General features: G+C 37.8%; 1 protein-coding gene across 23 annotated transcripts in view; it reads right to left on the bottom strand.

Moving 5' to 3' along the window:
- The window catches only part of TRIP12 (thyroid hormone receptor interactor 12), a 149,523-nt gene that overhangs the window by 87,041 nt on the left and 41,456 nt on the right, over positions 1 to 21,026 (bottom strand). For 15 of the 23 annotated variants that reach the window (XR_006265138.1, XM_043445094.1, XM_043445092.1 and 12 more), the window contains exons 2-4: positions 17,428 to 17,574; positions 2,685 to 2,810; positions 1,018 to 1,820 (exon numbers count right to left, since the gene is read on the bottom strand). Coding sequence is in view for 22 of the 23 variants with exons in the window: in XM_043445094.1 (XP_043301029.1) it covers positions 1,018 to 1,820; positions 2,685 to 2,810; positions 17,428 to 17,525 (1,027 nt within the window). In the remaining variant the exon portion in view is untranslated. The remainder of the gene's footprint in view (positions 1 to 1,017; positions 1,821 to 2,684; positions 2,811 to 17,427; positions 17,575 to 21,026) is intronic. The other 8 variants (XM_043445108.1, XM_043445109.1, XM_043445110.1 and 5 more) reach the window with 2 other exon arrangements.

Raw genomic sequence — 21,026 nt, 5'->3', positions numbered from 1 at the left:
AATATGACTGATACTTTGACAACAGTAGTAGACACAGTATAAAATCTTCCAATAACCAAAAAATGGTCTAGGTATATCATAACATGGATCTGAAATTTTCCAAGAGGGCTCAAAAGGAAAAAAGATGGTCAAAAACAAGATTCCAGGTTCAATATTAGAAAAACTAAATGCTTTAAAAATCACAGATAAGTGCCATATTGTTCTCTGTATTTGTGTCTTTTAGATTTCTCAAAATAGAAAAAAAAGGCACTTCAGCATTATAGTAATTGTAATTGAAGAGGGTCCCCATCATTTCTAATTAGTTCTAAGGAAATCAACATCTGGCTTCCTGAAGTTGATCTTTTCTTTTTTTAAAAAAAAAAAAAAAGAGGAAGAAAAGTGCCTCAAGATACCTTTCTCTTATCTAGTTTCTTTGCTTGGATATATTATTGACAAACTTATTATTAGTTTTTTCTACTTCACTATATGCTTCAAGAAGGCAAAATTCTCTCCCATTTACCTAGGAGTCATAGCCCAGTGCCTCATAACATTGAGGTATTCATCGTTAAGCTAAGCTCCTTAAAGGCCATAAAATAGTACCTATGAATGAGGTTTAAAACTAAGGTACATTTATATTCCAATAATGGAGCTCAGAGTTTCCACACATCAAGAATGTACAATACCAAAAAGCAATGTTTGATCTCCACTTGTGGTCATGACCACCTCATAACTACCACAGTTATGTTTCTAGTTAAAGGAGAAAAACCAAATTGCTGTCCTACTCTGACATTAGAAAATAAGCAGCAAACACTGCAAAGATAAAGATACAGACACCAAAATATGACAATTTACTAATAAGGCAGTGGCATTCCTTATCCATCTCCATAAAACCAAACATGGTATATCAATTACTAGACACTGTTATGTACAGATACAAGTACAGTAATAAATCTAAAACTGCCTCAGACTGCCCAACTTGAAAACCTGACAAGCCAAAGGAAATTCTCTTTAATAAAAAAGCCTTTCCAGTAAACTTACTTGCTAATTTGGCCTGTAATCCGGAAGGTCCAGGTTTGGATGTCTCTGACTTAGAAGACCCTGGAAGAGACAGCTTTGTTTTAGGAAGGCTGACTTTAGGGCTGAAGCGAGCAGCCCAATCGAACTTTGAAGAGCCAGCAGTTTTACTCGGTTCCTTTTCCCTGCTGCTTCTTCTGGGGCTGGGGCTGGATGCTGAGCGGGAACGCCTGGCCTTGTTCTGGTCTTTTCCTTGTTTCACCCTGGCACCTGGTGGAACAGCAGAGGAGGCCGAGGCGACGGCAGAGGACGAGGAGGAGGTCGAGGCAGCGGACGACGAGTCGGTGATGGTGCTACACCCAGCTTTGGCTGAGGCCGCCGATTTTGAAGCCAGCTTGGTAGGTTTTGCAGATCTCTCTTCGGCACCAGTGGCTTCAGACACAGAAGCACTCTTTATACAAGAACTCTCTGTCCTCTTTCTTTTCTGACTCCGTGAACCAGCAGCGGCCCCACTCTTTCTGGTATGAGCCTTGCTTGTGGATGGAGATGGTGCAGATTTCAGTTGTGGCTCCTGGTCTAAGTGTCTCTTCTTTGACTTACTATGTGGCTTACTCGTTTCTGAGGGAGATTCAGTATGCTGAAGTGCTTTGGGTTTTTTGGCAGAGCTAGGAGAATTGGTCCTGTTGTAGTCTGGACTAGCACTGCGTTTCACTCCTCGAGAATTGTCTTTCTTAGGCACCTGCCCCGTTTTCTGCTTTTCTGAAGTATTGGCTCTGTCTGGATCCTCTGGTTGTGGAACTATGACAGCAGATGACGAACTGCAGCTTCTAAGAGGTTAGATAAGAAAAGAGTTAGTATCAGTCCGTCATCATAAAACCTATCGTAATAAACATATTAATCTCTTAAGTCCATGGAAATAAGATTTTTTTTAAGTGCTAAAGTATTCCTGGTAAGCCCAGTAACTAAATAAACAGAGGCGTGCAAATGGTTCAACACTGCAAAAAAGAAAAGGGGGGCAGAGGGACAGGGAGATGCTTTAGAGGGTAAAATCAGGTTCATTTAAAAGATCAGGTTCATTCTTTAGCCCAAAGATGACTGACACTGATACTCCTAATCACAACACAAAAATTAGGATTACCAAAAAAAGGATGCTTTTTTAGTAGTTCAGAACCAGTTTAAACTAAAATCTCCATACTCTGTTTACAAACGCAACTTCTTTGTTACAGTTTAAAGTAAATAAGCATTAACATACACATTTGTAAAATGAAGGTTAGAAAGTTTTTTTTACTGTGGTATCAGATATTTACAGTTGTATTCTTTTCTCTTTATCAATTAGATCTTAAATCACCGACCTGTGTCTCTGACAATAAAAAAAAAAAAAACAAGAAAAATGCATTCTAAAATGGCACTGCAGATGCCTGTTAATGGTTTGTCAAGCAAAAGGAGAAACTCAGGCAAAGGGAGAAACCTGCAGGTCTCTGATAAAGGAGAATAAAAGCACTGCCTAGGGGATGTTTTACTAACATCACTGCAGAGGTGATACACCGTTTCTCCTAAAAGTTACACCCACAGAATGACGAAAACACATGTCACAACATTTTGGCATAACCTGGTTATGTTTTAATACAAGGCAATGATTCAAATGCAAATAACTCCGCCTTGAAAAATGGATAAGCAATGTGAAGATTTACCTTTTAGAAAGGTGTCCCCTTGACAGTTCAGAAGTAGTATTAGACTGCACTTTGGGTGCCTTAGAATTAGATTTTCTACTCTCAGGAGGGCTATATCCCTTATGTTTTGCCTGCCCTAAATGTGACCTGTCAGCAGAAAACCAAAACAGAAATCTATCAGGAAAATGAGATGCAAATACAACACTGAAAGTGAAATATTTTTTCATCAAAAAAAAAGCCTCCCAATTCATTATTGACCCTATCCTTTTCCCAAATATTTCCATAATCATTTATTCTATCAAATAATCTGGCCAAAGAAATTACCTCTTAGAACCAATCCCCTCCATACCCAAGAGGTAAGATTTTATAACCAGTTGCTTAATATCATATAGCAATATTATAGTTGCTTAAGCAATAATGAATTTCAGCAATTTTAATAAAGATATTCAAATATGTCCAATTTTTGCAAAACACAAATCTAGGCTTTAGATCTAAACATTCCTTTAATAGACAATGTAACCATAGTAGCTTAAAGGGTTTATAGAAAAGGCAATTTGTGATCCCTACAATGATACTGATCACCAATTTGTACATTGTAATTCAGGTCTGCACAATAAATGCAGAAGTGGATAGAGTCAATTCTCAAACTGATTTTACAAAGAAAATCATTAAAAGCACTAAAAACAGTTAACAAGCTTACATGAAATCAATGGTGACATTTACTATGAATTTAAAGCACTACTAGTAGAAAGGATACCAAAACCAAGTCCTAGATAAAGAGATACAGAATTTGCCACAAAATATTCCAAACACAGTCAAAACCATTGTACCATTGATAGAGGGTTGGGTTATATTTATAGTAATTCAAATCCTGATGCTGCCCTGTTTTAATAGCAAGTTTAAGGGATATGATGAAACTTTTCAGTTGTTAAGACTTTTTAACCCCTGGCAAAGGTCACATGAGATTTACACAAGCAAAAGAAGCATGCATGAATATATACCCTTGAAAAGCTGGTGTTTCAGAGGAGAAATATTAAGGTTAATAGATTCAACTTATGTAATTCATGGCCAACATCCATCCTTCATGTAAATAACATAAAAGAGCATATTCTAATGAGAACAAAGTTTCATTAATATTAAAGCTGTTTAATTTTGTTAAAAAAATTTTTTTTTCAAGTCTTTCATTTTGAACATGATCTCAAAAAATTAGAAATAAGCCACTGAACACCGCATATAACAACTCCACCTAAAGGTACAGTCCTTAATGGATAATACATGTCCCATCATCGCTTCAAAGCCTGACCTAAGGTTTCCGGTCTCAGTGTCCTTGTTTTCTCTCGTTTTCTAAGAAGAGCTCAATACTGGATTCTTGGAAGAAGATATGACATTATTCTCAGTGAATATTTCTCAGGTTCATACTATTATTTTCATTTTTAAGGTTCTAATCCATAACACAATAGTATTCTCTAAACATTTAACTGGATCAACTACTAAAAAACTATAGTAACCTATAGGCTTTCCTGTGTCTTAGTCTTTGATGATATTTCCTTCCAGGGTATATGTTATATTTTCTGAGTGTATCCAAACTGAACCTTGTAGAATTTTGTATATTGTAATTTAGTCTTTATTTTTCCTAGATATTCTTATACTGGCAGACTGATATTTTGCTTTATCCCATGAGTTTCTTATCAAGAGATTTAGTTTTCAGAAGTTGCTTTTGTTTTTGTTTCATTTCTAGTATCAGATATGAGAGTTCTAATAGTTTAGCCACCTGATGTGAAGAATCACCTCACAGAAAAAGACCCTGATGCTGGGAAAGATTGAGGGAAGGAGGAGAAGGAGACAACAGAGGATGAGATGATTGGCTGGCATCTCTGACTCAATGGACATGAGTCTGTGCAAACTCCAGGAAATAGCGAAAGACAGGGAAGCATGGCTTGCTCAGTTTATGGGGTCCCAAACAAACAGTTATGACTTGGCAACTGAAAAACAACTCTTTCTTAAAGGAGTAAGACTGAGCAAATTCTCAAATCACTTCACAGTTATTTTTTAAAAAGCAAAGTAAAATATTGTTTTTCAGGTAAACAATTTACTATCCATGGAATACAATTTACTATCCAGGGAATAATATTTATAAATTATGTCATTCAGGTTCTCTACATTCTTATTTTTTTAAAGTTTGCTGTAATCTTTTAAATGAATCACAATTTCTAATACGTTTCATAGTAAAATTTAAATATTCCTTGAAAGTTTTAAGATCATATTAAAAGAAAATCTTATCAGTTCAAAGCTAGACAACTTTGTGATAATGTTCAAGTAGTGAAGTATTTAAATGTCAATCCCTGAAAGGAAAAAAAAAAAAGACATAATATATTCCTAAGTATCAGTAAGTCTGCCAACAGAAATTGACCAACATTAACCTATGCTGATCACACAGTAGAGGTAGCAGTCTTCCTTTCCTCCACCCAAATAAATTGTTCTCTGGTTTTAAAACATATTGAAACTTACAGTCACCCAAACCCACTCCTGCAGTTTTCATGTCCTTATAAATCACCTTCAAGGAACTAAAGAACACAGCAGGCAGTCTCAATGTGAATGAAAGGGGAAGGGGAGAGGAAGGGAGGCGAGGAGAAAAAGAAAGAAATTGATGTCCAATCATTCGAGAAAGTGAGGCTCACAAAACTGGCTTCAATCCCATACTGATCTGATTGGATTAATACCTTTCCTAAAATTATTTTAGGTGTGATATTCTGAGGCCTGGTGGAAAAAATATATTTAAATATTACAAAATACTGATCTTTATGTCCTTCTGACTATTATTTGGTGGTGGTGGTTTAGTTGCTCAGTTGTGTCCAGATTCTTGCAACCCCATGAACTGTAGCCTGCCAGACTCCTCTGTCCATGAGATTTCCCAAGCAAGAATACTGGAGTGGGCTGCCATTTCCTTCTCCAAGGATCCTCCAGACTCAGGGATCAAACCCTCATCTCCTGCACTGCAGGAAGATTCTTTACTGCCGAGCCACCAGGGAAGACCCTCTGACTATTGTTCAGCATGGTCTAATACATTTTTTGTAAAAGGTAGCAAATACTTCCAGTTTTGAGGTGGTACAACGTGTCACAGAAGCAGGTATAAATAACACATAAACAAATGGACACGGCTATGTTCTAACAAAATTTTTATTTACAAAAGCAGGCAGCAGGCTGGATCTGGCCCATGGCTTACCACAAGAGGAGTAGGCAACCAGATGGTTACCATAAGTAACAATGTATGCCCTCCCAAAGTGGGACTCTATTTTATTATGCCCACTTATAAATTGTTAATGCTCAGACACTATAAAGAAATCTCCACAAAATAACAATGCCCAATTAGAACAGCCAATGAGAATATAACAGCATTCAGTGCTAAAGGAGTCTTGATGCCTGTTGGCTCATTTTACCAACTCCCTCACTTATCAAACTTTATGCTTAATATTAATTTTTATTGAAAAGCATGATCTCTTTAAGATCTGTAATATTTATACCTACTATAAATCAAATTTGCAAGACAGTAGAATTCAGGACAAACTCTTAAGTAGCACCAGAATGAGCCTGTTTAGTGAATTAGAATCCAAAATAGTTAGGTGGGTGGATGGGTGTGGGGACTGAAGCTTCTGTATCAACCTATGTATGTTACTGGGGGGAAAAAAAACCCCTCATGCTCTACAATATCACCCACTAAAGCTAACTAATAGTGAAAATATGATTAGAGAAACAGCATCAAACCTATGTTATTATTTTGCAGTTAAGAGTCCTAAAAAAAAACTCATCAATTCTAGTAAAGATTAAACCTCCACTAACATTTGCACCAATAATCACAGATGGTCCACTCATGAGAGTTATTTCTGTACTTTCTCTTTTAAGGTATTTTCTTTTAGGACCAGCTTTGACAAAATTAAAAATGTAATTCTGGGGAAGGCTTCCTTTTTCTCATTTTCCTTCTTTATAAATGTAGGAGAGTAAATAGATGGTTTTGAGCTTCCTGAAAGTATTAAACAGTGCAAAACGCGGTGGTTCTGGAGACCACTGAACTAGCTTATTTCTTGCACTAAATGACTTCTTTAACTCATTTCTGCACGATTTCCATGTATTTTGTAAGATCGTCATATATTTCCAAATCTTACTCTTTTAATTGAAATGTCTGTCCCAACTGCAGTGCATATATTAACACTACAGAAAAAACTGCCTCTGAACCAACACGATTTCCACAGCACACTGACATCATTTCCAAGCGGATGTGGGCCAATTCAGGTTAAAGAAATGTATGCTGCAAAAGAGTATGCTATTATCAACTCTTGGTTGTGTGCTTTCAAGAGTAACTTGAAACCAAGTTCCAAATGTCTCGTGGTGACTTTCAGGCAAACTCTAGTGATTGTCTCTTCTAGAAACTTTACTTTTACTATGCTTTAGTAAAATCTTTGGTATCCTGAAAGATTAGAAACCAACTCTGGTTCAGAAGACATCTAAAAGAGGGCAAAACCTGGTAGCAAAGAGCACATTCCTAATCTAATCGTAGGCAAAATGAGGAAAGCAGCTCATTACAAGCAGCTAGTTAATTCCTTGTATTACAGGTCTCAGATTCTGTTTGAAATTAATATCTGTGCCAGCATACGTGTTACCAAACAGAAATGATTTGATACATAATTAAACCTCCAAATGTCTATGTGTATGTCCATGCAGACACACAGACATTTTTATGCCTTTATGTTTTACATGCACAGTTATAACATTTAGTTTTATCTTCTATAAATTAAATGCCAGCTTATAATGTTATAAAACACGTTATAAATAAGCCTCAAGATGGAAAGTTCATTCAAAACACTTTAAACAAAAAACTCACTAATGTCTCCTGTAAAATGTACTAGTTTCTATTTCAGTCACAAAACAGAAGTTAAGTAGTCTGAACAACGTTCCTATGTTGAGTTACGGCAAAATGCTGGCTCCAAAAGTTCTCTAATATAGAACTCCTTATTTATCTTACAAAAGTGTCTTTAAAAAAGAAAAGAAAAACAAACAAACAAACAAACAGTGGTTCCTCCTCCAGGGAGTATTTTCAAAACATTCTGGGGAACAGTGGTGCTACTGGCATTTTTAGCAGTTAAGCACCAGAGGTAGAAAGTATCATGACCTAAGGGAGAAATGGGCTTATAATTAATTTCTCAGCTTAGCTTTGTTTTGCATGGTCCTCTACATACTTAAAGCTTTCCAGGAATGAATGAGAATCAACAAGATTGTATTTTCTTTTTTTGCAGCTTTATCAAGAGCCATGCGTCACTTTGGAAAAGTTTATAATAAAATGCTTACAGCATTTAAGTCTGTGGTTGCAGTTGTCACATTCAACAAATCCAAATACAGATGCAAGCATCTGAATATAGTGTCATCTTGCATCAAGTACCCAAGCATTTACTTACTGAGATAATACTTTATCATCAACTGTTTTATACTTTTTTGTTTTTAGCTTTGTAAAATGCTCATACATTATATCAATGTTTCTAAACTGTGTAGGCAAGCATTTTATATACTTCCTAATTCAAGATATTAGAGGGGCATCAAAGTAAAGATACTTACATTATACGATACACACTATAGAGTGGGATTGACTGGTTTGATCTCCTTGCAGTCCAAGGGACTCTCAAGAGCTTCTCCAACACAACCAAACCAGTCAATCCTAAAGGAAATCAACCCTGATATTCACTGCAAGGGCTGATGCTGATGCTCCAATACTTTGGCCACCTGATGTGAAGAGCCGACACGTTAAAAAAGACCCTGATGCTGGGAAAGATTGCAGGAAGAGACGGGGACGACAGAGGATGAGATGGTTGGACGGCATCACCAGCTCAATGGACATGAATTAGGTAAACTCCAGGAGTTGGTGAGGGGACAGGGAGGCCTGGCGTGTTGCAATTCATGGGGTTGCAAAGTGTCGGACACAAGTGAATGTGCTAAGTTGCTTTGGTCATGTCTAACTCTTTGCAACCCCATGGACTGTAGTCCGCCGGGCTCCTCTGTCCCTGGGATTTTCCAGGCAAGAATACTGCAGAGGGTTTGCCATGCCCTCCTCTAGTCTTTCACATATGAAGTTATAACTTGCTGTTCAATTACTGAAGAAACATTTGTATATATTTTTTTAGTTGCACTGATAAATCTTCTAGGAAAAGCGTTTTTCTCTTCTAGGAAAGCATTCTGAGACTGAGAAAGCATTTGCAAAATGTGGTGAGGGACATCAGATTCCTTCAATACTGAGGAACAGGAGGATCAGAGTAAACCGTCAGTGAAGATATGAAATAATCCACAGCAGCTGATGGCTTATAGGCTTCCAGTATGCTTAACAAGTGACAGCTAGAAAAAATTTCACACCTGATGGTTAGGGACAAATAACCTATAATGCAGGGAAAATTGCACAATATAGAAAATATTTCTCTATTGGTCCAAGAAATAACAGGATACTATTAAGAATCCAATGTACATAACCTCTACCTAGAAAAAAGTAGTCTCTGTTCCTCCTGAGGCCACAACAACCACGCTGAACACAACACTGTCAGTCTTGCCTCCCAGCCCAAAGCCTGAGGGGATACACCAGTCTTCTCAGCATTACCAAAGCAGCCCAAGAAGTGGAAGAGTGTGTGCACATGCGCTTCTGCTGGTGAAACTCAAAGTGAATAATTACTCTGTAAGATTTGCCCTTACTGAGAGGAGTACATGACAAGTTATCTAGCCAACCCTAGTATAAACTGTTGTTTGAAGTGTTTTCAATTTAATCATAAGAAACAATAAAGCCATTTTCACATCACACCATGTCTCCCTTTAACATTCTCCTCCTCCCAAAGATGAAGACGCCTCCATCTGACTGAGCAAAGGTCAGGACCAAAAAAAGATGGAAGGAACATCAAAAAATGAATATTTAAAAAGGCACCATACTGGTTAATCAGGTAGAAGAATAAAGAGAACACACAATTGTATGGGCATGCTGCACTGAGGAGAACTGAGGGGAATAATCGGTCTGGTGTAGATGTTTAACAGTTCTGATAGCTACCAGGTGCTGTTTACAAATATTCCACTTTCTTTCCAGGCAGACGGTAGGATAATACCTGCCAAACCACCTGGAAGTGACATGCTGCCATGTAACTTGCTCTGGTCAAGGGAACATGAGTGGAAACGGATCACTTGAGGGAAGTCTTGGACAGTCAGAAAGCAATTCAGCATTTTCTCTTGCCACCAGAGCAGTGTGGACATGGAGCAGAGCCTGCAGGCAACCCACGATGAACAAGTCTCCTAATGTCTAGATGATATACTAATATTTAGGAGCTGTTTGTTACTGCAGCACAATCCCTGTAGCATACCCATTTAAACCGGGCCCTATTTCAACTCTGCCTTCACTCCAGTCAATCACCTTTTCACGACCATGTCCGTAAAAGAAAGTGACACTTCTGCACCTACAAATGCCAAGGAAATAAATCTCCTTATTTCAACACTAGTATTTGTTGAACACCTACTACTTGCGAACAAAGTAACAAGAGAAACAGAAAAAAGAACTTAAAATCTACTCTGGAAGTAACTAATGACTCTACTTTTGAAGTACAGACAAACATGGCTGACATGTATCCTATGTTTTACAAGTGCTTCCTCAGCCTTCAAAGCCCACTTCCATGAGGCCATTACTAGAAACACTTCTCTGACTTCAGTAACCACCTACATGCCAGTTTCCCCTACTGCGCTAGAAACTGCTCGTGACAAAGGCTATTCTAGTCTCACTTTTGTAACTGCTATCTAGCATGCTGCACGATGTTCTACAAATGGATGAATACCATCTTACACTGTTTATACTGCCAAGAACACTAAGGCAGGACTTGTTAAAACTCTAAAGCCAAAAAAGAAAAAGAGGCTTTATTAAAATAAGGCATGCATATCTCCACAATCAAAACAGTTAAAGAATCAAGCCTAGAGAAAAGATTCAACACAGATCTGAAAAACAAAGGAATGGAAACTATTCAGAACTTTAACCACACATACTCTAATACATTTGCTTTTCTCTGTCCATCTTCTTCCATAAATAAGGCAGGAGACATGCAGCTGACACCTTCAGATTCACACCTGCCCTCTGCAACCAGAAAGGAAAACACTTCCAATTTTTCCCAGCTTGGATCATGTGACCACCCTAGTACCATTCCTGAACTCAGAATAAATGACTGTAGATTCTCCCAGCTTTGGCAAAAGGCAGTGGGTAGATCCTTGGAAGGAAAGCTATGACAAACACAGACAGGGTATTAAAAAGCAGAGACATTACTTTGCCAAGGTCTATATAGTCAAAGCTATGCTTTTTCAAGTAGTCATGTATGGATGTGAGAGTTGGACCCTAAACAAGGCTGAGCAACAAAGAATTGATGCTTTTGAACTGTGGTGTTGGAGAAGACTCTTGAGAGTCCCTTGGACTGCAAGGAGATCAAACCTGTCAATCCTAAAGGAAATCAGTCCTGAATATTCATTAGAAGGACTGATGCTAAAGCTGAAGCTCCAATACTTTGGCCACCTGATGTGAAAAACCGACTCATCTGAAAAGACCCTGATGCTGGCAAAGATTGAAGGCGGGAGGAGAAGGGGACGACAGAGGATGAGATGGTTAGAAAGCATCCCAACTCAATGGACATTAATCTGAGCAAACTCCAGGAGATAGTGAAGGACAAAGGAGTAGCATGCTGCAGTCTGAAGAGTCGAACTGACTTAGTGACTGAAAAACAACAATGGGGGACCTGGGGCAGAGTAAAATCATGGTGGAAAAGATTAACTATCACTCAAAACACATGAGTTAAGAACTGAGGGATATCATTACACAAGAGAAAGCATTAAGTCACTCAACCATGTCCAACTCTTTGTGACCCCCATGGACTGTAGCCTGCCAGGGTCCTCTGTCCAATGGACTTCTCCAGGCAAGAATACTGGAGTGGGTAGCCATTCCCTTCTCCACGGGATCTTCCTGACCCAGGGATGGAAACTGGGTGTATCCACATAGCAGGCAGATTCTTTACCATCACAGCCACCAAGGAAGTCCCAATACCTAAGAGGAGGGGCTAATCTCAGATGAATAAATTAAAAGGTCAGTTCTCCTGTATAGTGGGGTTCAAAGGAACAAAAAACTTAGTACGTTTACATCAAGAAGTATTCTCACTCAGATCTCACTTCTTAAACCTATTTTTCTAGGGTTTAATATCTCTTACTGTACAAACACCAATAAAGTGAAATTAATGCAATCTTCCCATATCAAATTAGCAGGAAAATGTAAATGGAAATAACACAAACAGAATGATGAGAAAATGTACTTTTTTTCCTGATGGTGATAAGTAAATTGGAGGGCAAAAGATTTATGTGAAATAAGTTAACTATAAAAAACTTGCTTTGACCAAGCAATTTCATTTCTTGGAACATATCCCTTGAGAGATACCAAAACTGCAAACATCTAAGCACAAGCAAAAACTTCTCCCACTGAAACCACCTAACTATCCAAAAAATGAAAATTAATAGTGGAAAATATTGCACATTGATTCAGCAAATCATGTGACCATTTGTAAACAACTGCCAAAAATTCATTTTAAGAGAAAATATTTATGTTGGGATATTGAGTGGAAAAAATAGTACCATCTAAAAATATTTACAGTATAATCAGCTACATGGTAAGTGGTGCTTTAAAGATAGATAGGGAATTTCCTAGGGGTTCAGTGGTTAAGACTCCTCGCTTCTATTGCAGGGGACACAGGTTCAATAACTGATTGGGGAACTAAGATTCCCCCATCAAAATAAAGACAGATAAAAATCAAAACAGACTTAATCTCTGGATGATATTTATTTTCTGTTTGTGTTTTTCTGTATCCCAAACCTTTGAAATAATTTTTTAAAGCAAAATGTTAACACAAATCTGTATCTTTCTATAAAATTAACCCTGGCTTTAAAAACTCCCTGCTTTGCAATGTTAACAGAAAGCAATAACCTTTAGATTTCATAATTTATTACTCAGAAATAAATAAATAGTAAAACTCTGCAGACAAATTTTGTAATGGGAGTGTGAAGGTGGAATGGATTGGATTCAAGCATTTCTTCACACCATTAAAAAAAAAAAACAACACTGACAGAACTGAGAAGAAAATTTTATTCTCGGAGAAGGCAAAGGAAGAAAAGAAACAAAGAGCTAATATACCTGACCACCTAAATTTAAAATCTACCATAAATTAGAAGTAGAACAAGTCATAAACAAAAAATACTTGCCCATCTCTGTAGGTTGATTCCCTTTTCATAAAGGGTTCTAATAAAAGAACAAGCATCCTCAAAATTCAAAGAGAAAAAGGACACTAAGACAACTCATAAAATATATAAAAATGGCCAATATGTGGGGAAGATCTTCACCCTATGGTAATCAAAGAAACAGTAAGTTTAACCAAAGGAATCCCTTTTCCCCACAAACTTCTACTAAAAATGGTGCACTGTATTGACCAGGATTTGAAGAACTAGGTATTTTCACAAAGTGTTAGTAAGTATAAATTGGTTTAGTCAAAACAAGAAAAAAAAAACCAAAGTGATTAGATCTTTCTGAAAGACAATTTAGCATTCTGTTAAAAAAGTCTTCAGAACTCCCCTGGTGGTCCAGTGGTTAAGACTCTGCACTTTCAATGCACTGGACATGGGCTCAATCCCCAGGTGGGGAACTAAGGTCCCACATGTCATGCAGCACCAGAAAGAAAAAAAAAAAAGTCTTCAAAATAATTCATATCCTTGGGTCCTATGAACCTATTGCAGGAATCTGACTCAATAAAATCATAATCATACTCAAATATGATAGGCATGGCAGCAATATATTTTACAGAAAAAAAAAAAGAGGGAAAAAACTAGAAGCCATAATTCAAATCATGAAGTAGAAACAGAGTAGAAATACGAACCATCATTATCTCTGGGTAAATGGATAAAATTTATGTTAATTCTATAATTCTCCCAAGGCATCCAATTTTCTGTTCTCATCATGCTGTGTTTTTGTAACAAAAACAATGTCAAACAAACCTCACTACAACAACCTTAACTGAGGTTGCTATAAAACTTAATTCAATCCTACCACTGACATTTGAGAAAAACAAAAAAATGCTAATGAAAATGCTAATGAATAGCCAAGAGGGAGGGATAGCCTGCAAATACCTGTGCTAGCAGTGGGAAGGCTAGGTAACATCCCTCAGAGCAAGCCCACACACAAGCAGAAGAGGTGAAGGATTTCCTGAAGAAGAGCGAGCACGCAGAGGAATAGATCAACGGCCGCCCAACGAACTATGGAAGAAGGGAGAAGAGAAAAACAACACAAGAGGGGAAAGGTATCTACTTTCATTAGGAATAGAGATGAAGAATGGGTGGAAAACACAGAGGGAATAATCAAGAGAAAATAAATATATCCCAAAGAATCAAGTTTCTTTTACCTTATGGATGAACTAAACCTCTCTTCTTAAGGCAAAAAAAAGGTAAGTGTCCTTGATTTGGGAAAAAGACAGAAGTGGTCACAGAAAGGAAGCCACACAAAAAAGGACACGTTCACCCAAGCTGGGAAGGAAACAGAGCGAATCAAAAAGGAATGAATTAAGAAATTCTAGGAGGGAAAAATGTAAAATTCCAAACTGAAAGAGTTAAATACTCTTCAGTTGTAAGTACTTCACGACCTCCTCTAAGCCTTTCATCATCTGGATCAAGTAGTTCGTGCAGTAAGAACGGTTGGCATAAAGAAAGGAATTGGACTGGAGACTGAAGCAGTCAGGAATCGAGCCCTGTCTCTACACAGCAGCTGTGTAAAGCTGAGCAAGCATTTACCAAACAGGGGCTACATATTTACTATCACACAGTTTCTGTGAGTCTCAAAGTGAAAGAATATGTAGATCTGCTGGAGTAGATGCTGTTATTATTGCTACTATTTCAATCACTGGACCACTGTGAATACGTCCACAAGACCAAAGTCACTGTGTTTTGGAAACAAAAGTCACAGTAATAGGAGTATTTTTACTTAAGGAAAGCTAGGCAACAGGAATCAGGTTAAAAGAATGGAAAATATAGTTACAATTGCTCTCTCCCAATTAATGCCAATCCTCTCACTCCCCAACATCCCTGGAGAGGTTTCTCAGAAGTTACATAATTGGTACTACAGCACACTCCACTGGGGCTTCACAAGTCAGTCTGGGGTTTGAGGTCCCTTCCAGTTCTGACAATCTATCACAAACAAAACAATCAAGCACGCTAAAATGGCAAAATGAGATTCAGATGTGCAAATATATTCTCATTTGCATTCTTAGCCAAACTGATAAGACATTTTGACCGAAGTTCCAAATTCCTACGTCCTGATCATAATTATACTTCTCCACATAAAAACAGGAAACACCTAAACAATCAAAATTACTAAATTATGGTATTAACCACACAAGTAGACATGAAGACTTTAAAAGGCATGTTTTTAAACAAGTTTTAAAGACAGGAAACAACACATATAATACTAAACTTCAAAAAAGTGAATATGCCCTCTTTTGTGTACTATTTTTGCCAGGAAATGTTTCTCGAAGATATAAAAGTTGAAATCGTGAGAGATGAAATGGGGCTTACACTACTGAAAGGGAGGAAGGATTCAAGTCTTACAAAAACTCCTAATTACACCTTGCTTTATGTATTTTGGCATGTTTCTGCCATTCCAAAGAAACTTAAATTTCATTATCTTCCATCAATTGAGCATGCATCACTGACTGGCTTAAAGCACATAAACTTTAGGGAAAGATCCATTCTACACATCTAATTGAGTTCAATCTTGAGCACAACTTCACTATTAAAGCCAATTAATCTTAATCAACTAGAATTACTGTGTCTATTTGTTTTCCACTCACATTTTTAAATACATAATACAATAGAATATTTAAATAATTTTCCCTACCACTGAGGTGCAAAAAAGATAATGGTGCTGAAACATCACTGGATTTACAAGTAATATACTGTGCGAAGTGCGAAATGTTTGTCAATCATATCAAGAGTCTAAGCATAACCTGGGGATTAATATGTACAAAACTCCGTTTGAAAATTACAAGTAACTTATATGCTTATGCATGCACATCTACTATGGCTCAGCAGGTAAAGAATCCGTCTGTGATGCAGGAGACACAGGAGATGTAGGTTTGATCCCTAGGTGGGGAAGATCCCCTGGAGAAGGAAATGGCAACCACTCCAGTATTCCTGCCTGGGAAACGTCTCGAACAGAGGAGCCTGGTGAGCTGGGTCACAAGAGTTGGACACAAATGAACCACTAAGCACATGCAAGTGCACGCACGTGCAGGAACAGGTCAGTGTTAGCAGTGACACTAAGTGGACTGTGAAAATATGTTCTTCTTCATACTTCCCTGTATTTTCCAAGTTCTCTAAAATAGGTAACATTTTTGTAATGGGGGGTGATATTTTCTCATCAGCAGCATAAAGTATGGCTACTCCAAAGAATAATCTAAATGTAAAAAAAGCAAAAAATTTAGAACAAAACTCTGTATTAAGCATTGTTCTAAAAGTTTAACATACTGTAATACTTAAATTAACTAATAACCCTGTAAAATAAGTCTCCTCACTGTATGGACTAAAAAAAAAAAAAAAAAATCGAGGTTTTCTGAAGGATATATAACAAAGGACAAACAGCTATTTCACAAGAGACAAAAATGCCACACAAACTGTCCTAGCCCAACGTCCAAATGTTCAACCACTAAAACAGCCTGACATGAGCAAGACGTACTTCAATTTCTTCTTTACATTTGACGTTTACCTTTTATAAATATATAAAACATTTATAAATTATATATATTTTTTACTAGACAATATACTGGAGAAGGAAACAGCAACTCACTCCAGCATTACTGCCTGGGAAATTCCATGGATTCTAGCGGGCTACAGTCCATGGGGTTACTAAGAGTTGGACATGACTTAGTGACTAAACAAGACAATATATACATGATAATGCCTCAAAATGTTGCATAAGGTAATCTTATTAGAGTTTAGCCACAATCTACTTTAATCTATGATGAGTCCATGCACTGGAAAAGTAGGCCCAAGCAAATCTGAATATATTATGCATAAAATGACAGTACTTAGCTAAATCATGGAATTCAACATTCAGCAGAATGTATCTGATTCTTCATATTACCCCCTATACAACGACTCCAACTAAAAAAGACCAACTCAACATGAAACACTGAGAATGGATATGCTAACAGACAACCTTACCAGCCTGTCAGCATCCACGTGTTGTCAAAAAGTAAGATGGGGAAAAAACTCAAAAGCTAGGCAACAAAACTCAAGATCTTAAAACAAATGAAGGTTCCTTTCAAATAAGGTAAATAAACCAAGTCACAACACACATGAAGGAAGGGATTACAAATGGTTGAAAGGTATGTTGTAGCCTGTGTATAAGACAGTGAGGAGAAAGAAAAGGGGCCAACAAAACATGATGCGCCACATGTTAACAACCCAGAGATTCAAGTTTTGATAATGACTGAGAACTGTTTTTTGAGCCTGGGGGTGGGAGTGGGGATGATTAGATAATCACTCTGAATTCCAGGTTTGTGCTACCTAGCTCAAAAATTAGAAAAGAAATTCCCCTTTATAGTGAGCCATTTAAGCTCTGGTACATATAGTGAGGTTTTAAAAAAACTTTCTTTAATCCCAATTTCTTTTCAAATTACCGTTAAATACATACCTTCCTCCTATCGAGTCGTCTTGTGGTTGGGCCCCGGCAGTGTTCCTCTGTGAACGTCGCAGTGACCCCCCTGGATTGTTATTAGGCCGGTTGGACATTGGCACCTCTCTCTTGAAGGGACATACCCTTTCTAGACACTACCATTCACTAAAAGGGAAAAAAAGAAAAAAATAAAGTGTCAACTATATTGATAAGACACCAAAAACGAAGGAACCATAAAAGAGGAAACTCTATATACACAGTTTGATCAGACAGCCTTCACCAACACTGCACTGTCTTAATTAAACTGTGAAGTCTGGTCGATTAATGTGTCATAAAGTGTTGCTCAGTCATGTCCGATTCTTTGTGACCCCATGGACTGTAGCCCACCAGGCTCCTCTGCCCAGGGGGATTTTCCAGGCAAGAATACTGGAGTGGGTTGCCAGTTCCTTCTCCAGGGGATCTTTCCAACCCAGGGATCGAATCCAGGTCTCTCCACACTGCAGATTCTTTACCATCTGAGCCACCAGGGAAGCCCCATAAAGTGTCAGGACTGTATCAAATTCAAGGCATTAAGTCCAGAACCCAGCACATAAAATCTACTTATATTTCTCATGCAATGACCAAGAAATTCCCAATTGGAAAAAAAAAAAAACAGAGCACAAGTAGAAATCTTTGTTTCTACATTTCTAGTAAAGGAAAGGAGCACTGCATCTAAACTCTGAACACCTTGGCTGAAGTCCTGTCACAGAACAGGTTTTAAAGGAGTCTGCCTTTGTACAATTCACAACCTTTAGCCTCAGATTCCCCAGCCACAGAATAGAAACATATGCCATGGGTACTTCACAGTACTGCTGTGGCCTAATGAAACCACGAATACAAAGGAAATGGCAGAGCCGTAGTATCTTACTGGAGAAACCAGGAAAAAGCAGCTCAAGCACAGTGAACTGAGAAATGGCCCCAGGTCTCCTGGATTTCAACATCAGCTGTGCTGGCTCTGACTCCAGACAGGAAACTTGCTCTCTAGATTGGTTTACCTCTTCTGTAAAATCAGTTATCTCTACCTCATGGAGATGTTAGCAGTAAGAAATCTGTGAACATAGTTCATAAGTGTAATAACAATTTAGTTCAAAGCAGAGTTCTTAATTCGTTTGAACTTTTTATCTTTCTATAAGAAACTAATACACAGGAAAAAAAGGCTGATTTTCAAAGAAAATGAGTTTAGCTGATAAAATAGGTCAAAGGTACTATAGAGAGAGAAAAAACTGCCTTCTTTTTTTGCAATTTCTATAAGTCAAATCTGACACTATTTTTAAGTCTCCAGTCAAATTCCAAGTACAGTTCTTCAGTTAACTTCTATTTTTGGGGGAGGGAACAGAAGGACTAATCATACAACATTACAAAAGTTGTGCCAAAAAGAATGTAAATTAATCATAACTCAATCTATTACTGGGTTTTAAGAGATTTCCATCCACTGTAACAGCAAAGTGGGTTTTCTTTTGAGTCACATACTGACCCAATTCAGTAGAAAAGGGCTATTTCTATCACACATTACCACACCACCAATTAATATACTAAATAAACTTTAGTCAGGTTCAAATTACTAATAGAATTACTCTCAATTTTAGAAAGAAAACAAGAGAAAATACTATGCAAACATTAAAAAAGAAAGAGGAAGGTTCAATTTACATGAACTGATGGAAAGGTCTCTCCCAGATATGCTACAGGAAAAACAGTATAATTTCCATCTATGTGTACATATAAATTTAGAAGGTTTGCATATGTATGTTTATGTATTATTTACACATTAAAAATTCGTAGAAATAAATTCATAAAACAGACATTGTTAATTTAACCCCTCCCCTCCAGCCTTATCACTAGTTTCACTTTCCATGGTTTCAGTTACCTACCTGATCAGCCATGGTACAAAAATATTGAATTAAAAATTAAGTTTTCCAGACTTTTAGACTCTGTGGGAGAAGGCGAGGGTGGGATTTCAGAGAGAACAGCATTGAAACAAGTATACTATCAAGGGTGAAACTGATCACCAGCCCAGGTTGGATGCATGAGACAAGTGCTCAGGGCTGGTAGACTGGGAAGACCCAGAGGGATGGGATGGAGAGGGAGCCGGGAGGGGGGATTGGGATGGGGAACACATGTAAATCCATGGCTGATTCATGTCAATGTATGGCAAAAACCACTAGAATACTGTAAAGTAATTAGCCTCCAACTAATAAAAATAAATGGAAAAAAAATTAGTTTTCAATTACAATTTTCAAATTAAACTTTTCAATTACAACTTTCAAAGTAAAGTTTTCAATTCCATATAGCTGGTGGAACCACATGCCATCCGTGTCTGTCCCACTCAGAATGTGAATCATCCTTCCGTCCACTGCGTCCACTATATATATGCTCCGCACCCATTAGTATAAGAAAAACACACAGGATGTACAGAACTCAGTATTATCTATAGCTTCAGGAATCTACTCAAGATCTTGAAACATATCCCCCTGAAGGTGATACTGACTGACTATGAGAAAGAGGACTGGGTCTGAGATGAAAGGAGTACTTTTGTTACCTATTCTTTGAAAGCAGTAAGGTAGGTCATTTGATTACAAACGTTGGGCTCCTGAGTCAAACTGCCTCTGACTGAGTTCAGATCTTAACTCCAACATCAACAAAATGTATGACCTTGTATGGCTTCCCTGTTGGCTCAGATAGTAAAGAATCTGCTGCAATGCAGGAGTCTGCCTGCAATGCAGAAGACCTAGGTTTGATCCCTGGGTCCAGAAGATCCCTTAGAGAAGAAAATGGCAACCTTTTCCAGTATTTTTGCTGCGACAATCCCATGGACAGAGGAGCCTGGCAGGCTGCAGCCCATGGGGTCACAAGAGTCGGACAAAAATTAACAACTAAACCACCACCACCAAGAACTAAATAAAAGACCCATCTATTTCAGAATTCATCCAGGAAATTTTACCACTTCAAAAGCCATCTCCCTGCCATCTTGCCTGGACCCCCAACAGTGTGGACACAAGAGAACAGCATGATACTGTTCCTTTCACTTTGAAAAGCAAAGAAAACTATTATTAAAGAGGGTTAGGAGATCTTACCTGCCCACTTTTGGCTATTAAATGCCTATTGTATGTCATGGGGCGTTAAGTGATTCAAATGAATGTAGAAGTCATACTGGGGGATTTCCCTGGTGGTCCAGTGGTTATGAATTCCCCTTGCAATGCAGGGGTTGCAGGTTTGATCCCTGGTTGGGGAACTAAGATCCCACATGCCACGGAGTAACTAAGCCTTTCATGCCACAACTAGAGAGTCCAAGTGCTGCAACTAAAACCTGACACAGCCAAATAAATGAATATTAAAAAAAAAAGAAGTCATACTGGTTAATTTAACCTATATTTAGTAAAGTAACCTTAATAGTGCTCCCCAAACCTTCAGAGTTTGTCAATCAGCACCAGGCGATTCACGGATTAATTCTTGAAATTTAAGAGAGGAAAAGTGGCAAGTAACAAGACATTTATCTAAGTGCTATCTGCTTTTAAAGCATAAACTGGTCTTTAAGTAAGGAGGCCAGGCTCTGTAAAACTTTGGAATTTGAATTGCCCAAA

Source organism: Cervus canadensis, chromosome 24 (assembly GCF_019320065.1).
Source record: "Cervus canadensis isolate Bull #8, Minnesota chromosome 24, ASM1932006v1, whole genome shotgun sequence".
NCBI classification, from domain to species: domain Eukaryota; kingdom Metazoa; phylum Chordata; class Mammalia; order Artiodactyla; family Cervidae; genus Cervus; species Cervus canadensis.
This window is presented reverse-complemented; position numbering and strand designations above follow the sequence as displayed.